The sequence below is a fragment of the Panicum virgatum genome, chromosome 9K, assembly GCF_016808335.1.
Source record: "Panicum virgatum strain AP13 chromosome 9K, P.virgatum_v5, whole genome shotgun sequence".
Classification (NCBI taxonomy): Eukaryota; Viridiplantae; Streptophyta; class Magnoliopsida; order Poales; family Poaceae; genus Panicum; species Panicum virgatum.
In genome coordinates this window covers 26,269,273-26,271,597 of record NC_053144.1, presented here as the reverse complement: position 1 = coordinate 26,271,597, position 2,325 = coordinate 26,269,273, and the positions used below count along the sequence as shown (strand labels likewise).

Genomic DNA, 2,325 nt, shown 5'->3' with positions numbered 1-2,325 from the left:
CTCACTCCGATCGACGATCAAAGTAAGCGAGCACTACTTCTACGAGTGATGTATCTGATCAATACATAAAGGATTACATGCATAGCACTACTTCTACGAGTGATGTATGTATCTGATCAATATATAAAGGATTAATACATGGCAGGGCAGCTATATGTTGGACTTGATACCAAGCACAAATGCACACGACACGCGACTGTATTATAAGATATCTCCTCAGCTTGTAGCTTCTTTCCGTGCATGCATGAGCGCTCACTGTTTCGCAGCTGTGCTGATGATTATCCTTGGGCGCCAGCCAGCATGCTCCATCCATGCGCCAACTTGCGAGCTAACAGTGTCGCGTCCCTTCTTTTGTTTCCACGACTCATTTCCTCTGCAATGCACTGCCAGGTGGGCCATCGCCGGCCGTCCTCTTTTCGTTGCGATTTGCTTTGCATCTTTTCGCTCGATCGATCGGATTGGCATTGGGCTCATCTCCGGCCTCCTCTCTCTCTCTCTCTCTCATGCCGCATGTATTTAACAGCCATCAGCTAGCTAGCCTTGCCCGTTGCTTGCTCTTCCATGGCTGGCTGCACACTCTGCTCGACTGCTCTTGTGTGACTCTGCGTGATTCTAGCTACCTGGTAAGCAATTTTGCAGCAGTATCAGCTGGCAGCTGCTACAACAGTCTACCACCGGCGAAGCAGCGAGATGTTGGGGAGGATCGCTGCTGGGGCGGTCGCCGAGCGGCGCGACGCCTCGTTGGATCGCACGGGCACCGCCGCCGTCTCGGCGGCGTCTCCCTGGTTGGCGCCGCCTCCTCCCAAGCTGTTCGTGGCTGACGGTGGCGTCTCCGGCGGGTCGTCGCCGGTAGCAGCGGAGGCCGCCATCATGAGCCCCACCTCCACCCTGCACCTGCAGGCGGCCGTCGGCAGCCCCACGTCTCCGGCGGCCACGGCCGCCCCGTTCTCCCGTCACGGGGCGAGCTCACCGTCATCATCAGGCGGCGGCGATAATCGCCGGTGCAAGAGCAAGAGCCGCCGCCAGGGCCACCGCCCTGCCTGGGAGGCGGCGAGGCCAGCCGGGCTCGGCCTCGCCGGCGCCCTGAACGACGGCGACGCCGTCCCGCCCGCAGCGACGGTCCTGACAGGGCGGAGCTTCCGGAGCGCTAGCCCCGCGTCCACCGCCGCCGACCGCGTGGCGCGCTCCACCGCCTCCTCGCAAGGCCGGCGGCGCCTGATGATGTCGCCGGGTGAGATGGAGGCGTCGGAGGACTACACCCGCGTCATCGCCCGCGGGGGGGCGAACCTGAGGACGATGCACATATTCGACGGCTGCGGCGGGTTCCCGGTGGCGGTGGGAGCCACCAGCGGCGAGGGCGATGGGTTCCTGAGGTGGTGCCACGGCTGCAGCAAGGATCTTGGGCAGGGCAAGGACATCTTCATGTACAGGTCAGTACTCACTGCATAGCAAAAGTCTCTCTTTCTGTTCCTTGGCTTCTTTTCTTGAGACGACGAACTGATGAACAAGAGCAACGTTGATGATGTTGCAGGGGCGAGATGGCCTTCTGCAGCCACGAGTGCCGGTACCGCGAGATGCTGCTCTTCGACGAATAATCCTGACGCAACAACAGCGACACTCAGCTTCAGATGCTGGTCTTGATCAGAAGAAGCGATCCATCGATCATGCTGAGTTCATGCTTCGCTGCAATTTTATTTGCTAGCTACTAGCTAGTTTTAATTCCGACCGTCAGATGTAGTGTAGGCGTGTAGCGTTCGTTCTGAGCCCGCTAGATGGTCGTTTTGGTAGCCGCTCCGATCCTTGTAGACGAGCTGCCTGATCGGCCCTGATCTGATGCATGCAACTGTTGTGTTCCACCACTAAAGCAACTGGAAACGTGTCTGGATAACAGAAACAGGGCTGCAGCTCAAGCATCTATGCCCCTCCGACTGAAATCGATCGATGTGCCACATCACAAGCAAATCACCTTGTACCTAAATTTGGTTTATCGATCAGAAAGGCTACGGTCCTTACGGTGCAGAAGGTGTCAGTGTTGACTAGTGCGTACGTATTCTTTTTATTAGTAGATGACAATGGAATCCTGGCCTCTCTATACCTGAAGTGTACACCTAAGGTTGCACCATTACGTATAAAAGACACCATAGAACTACGCGCAGGTGGTGGTTGGGTGAATCTTCAGTCCTTGCATCGGCACTTGGCATGATGCACTGCAATCTGCAGACAGCTAAGGATGGATATGGATGGCTCAATATCCGAATTATCTGTATTCGTATCCAATTTTAATATGGATGTCGTATGGATATATCCGAATTCGATTCTTAGAAT

General features: G+C 56.0%; 1 protein-coding gene across 1 annotated transcript; it reads left to right on the top strand.

The window, feature by feature from the left end:
- Positions 1-435: 435 nt before the first annotated feature.
- LOC120651020 (FCS-Like Zinc finger 8-like) lies at positions 436-2,018 on the top strand. The gene is made up of 2 exons (XM_039928347.1): positions 436-1,430; positions 1,532-2,018. The coding sequence occupies exons 1-2, from the start codon at positions 691-693 to the stop codon at positions 1,593-1,595; spliced, it is 804 nt and encodes a 267-aa protein (XP_039784281.1). The 5' UTR covers positions 436-690; the 3' UTR covers positions 1,596-2,018.
- The last annotated feature ends 307 nt before the right edge of the window (positions 2,019-2,325 follow it).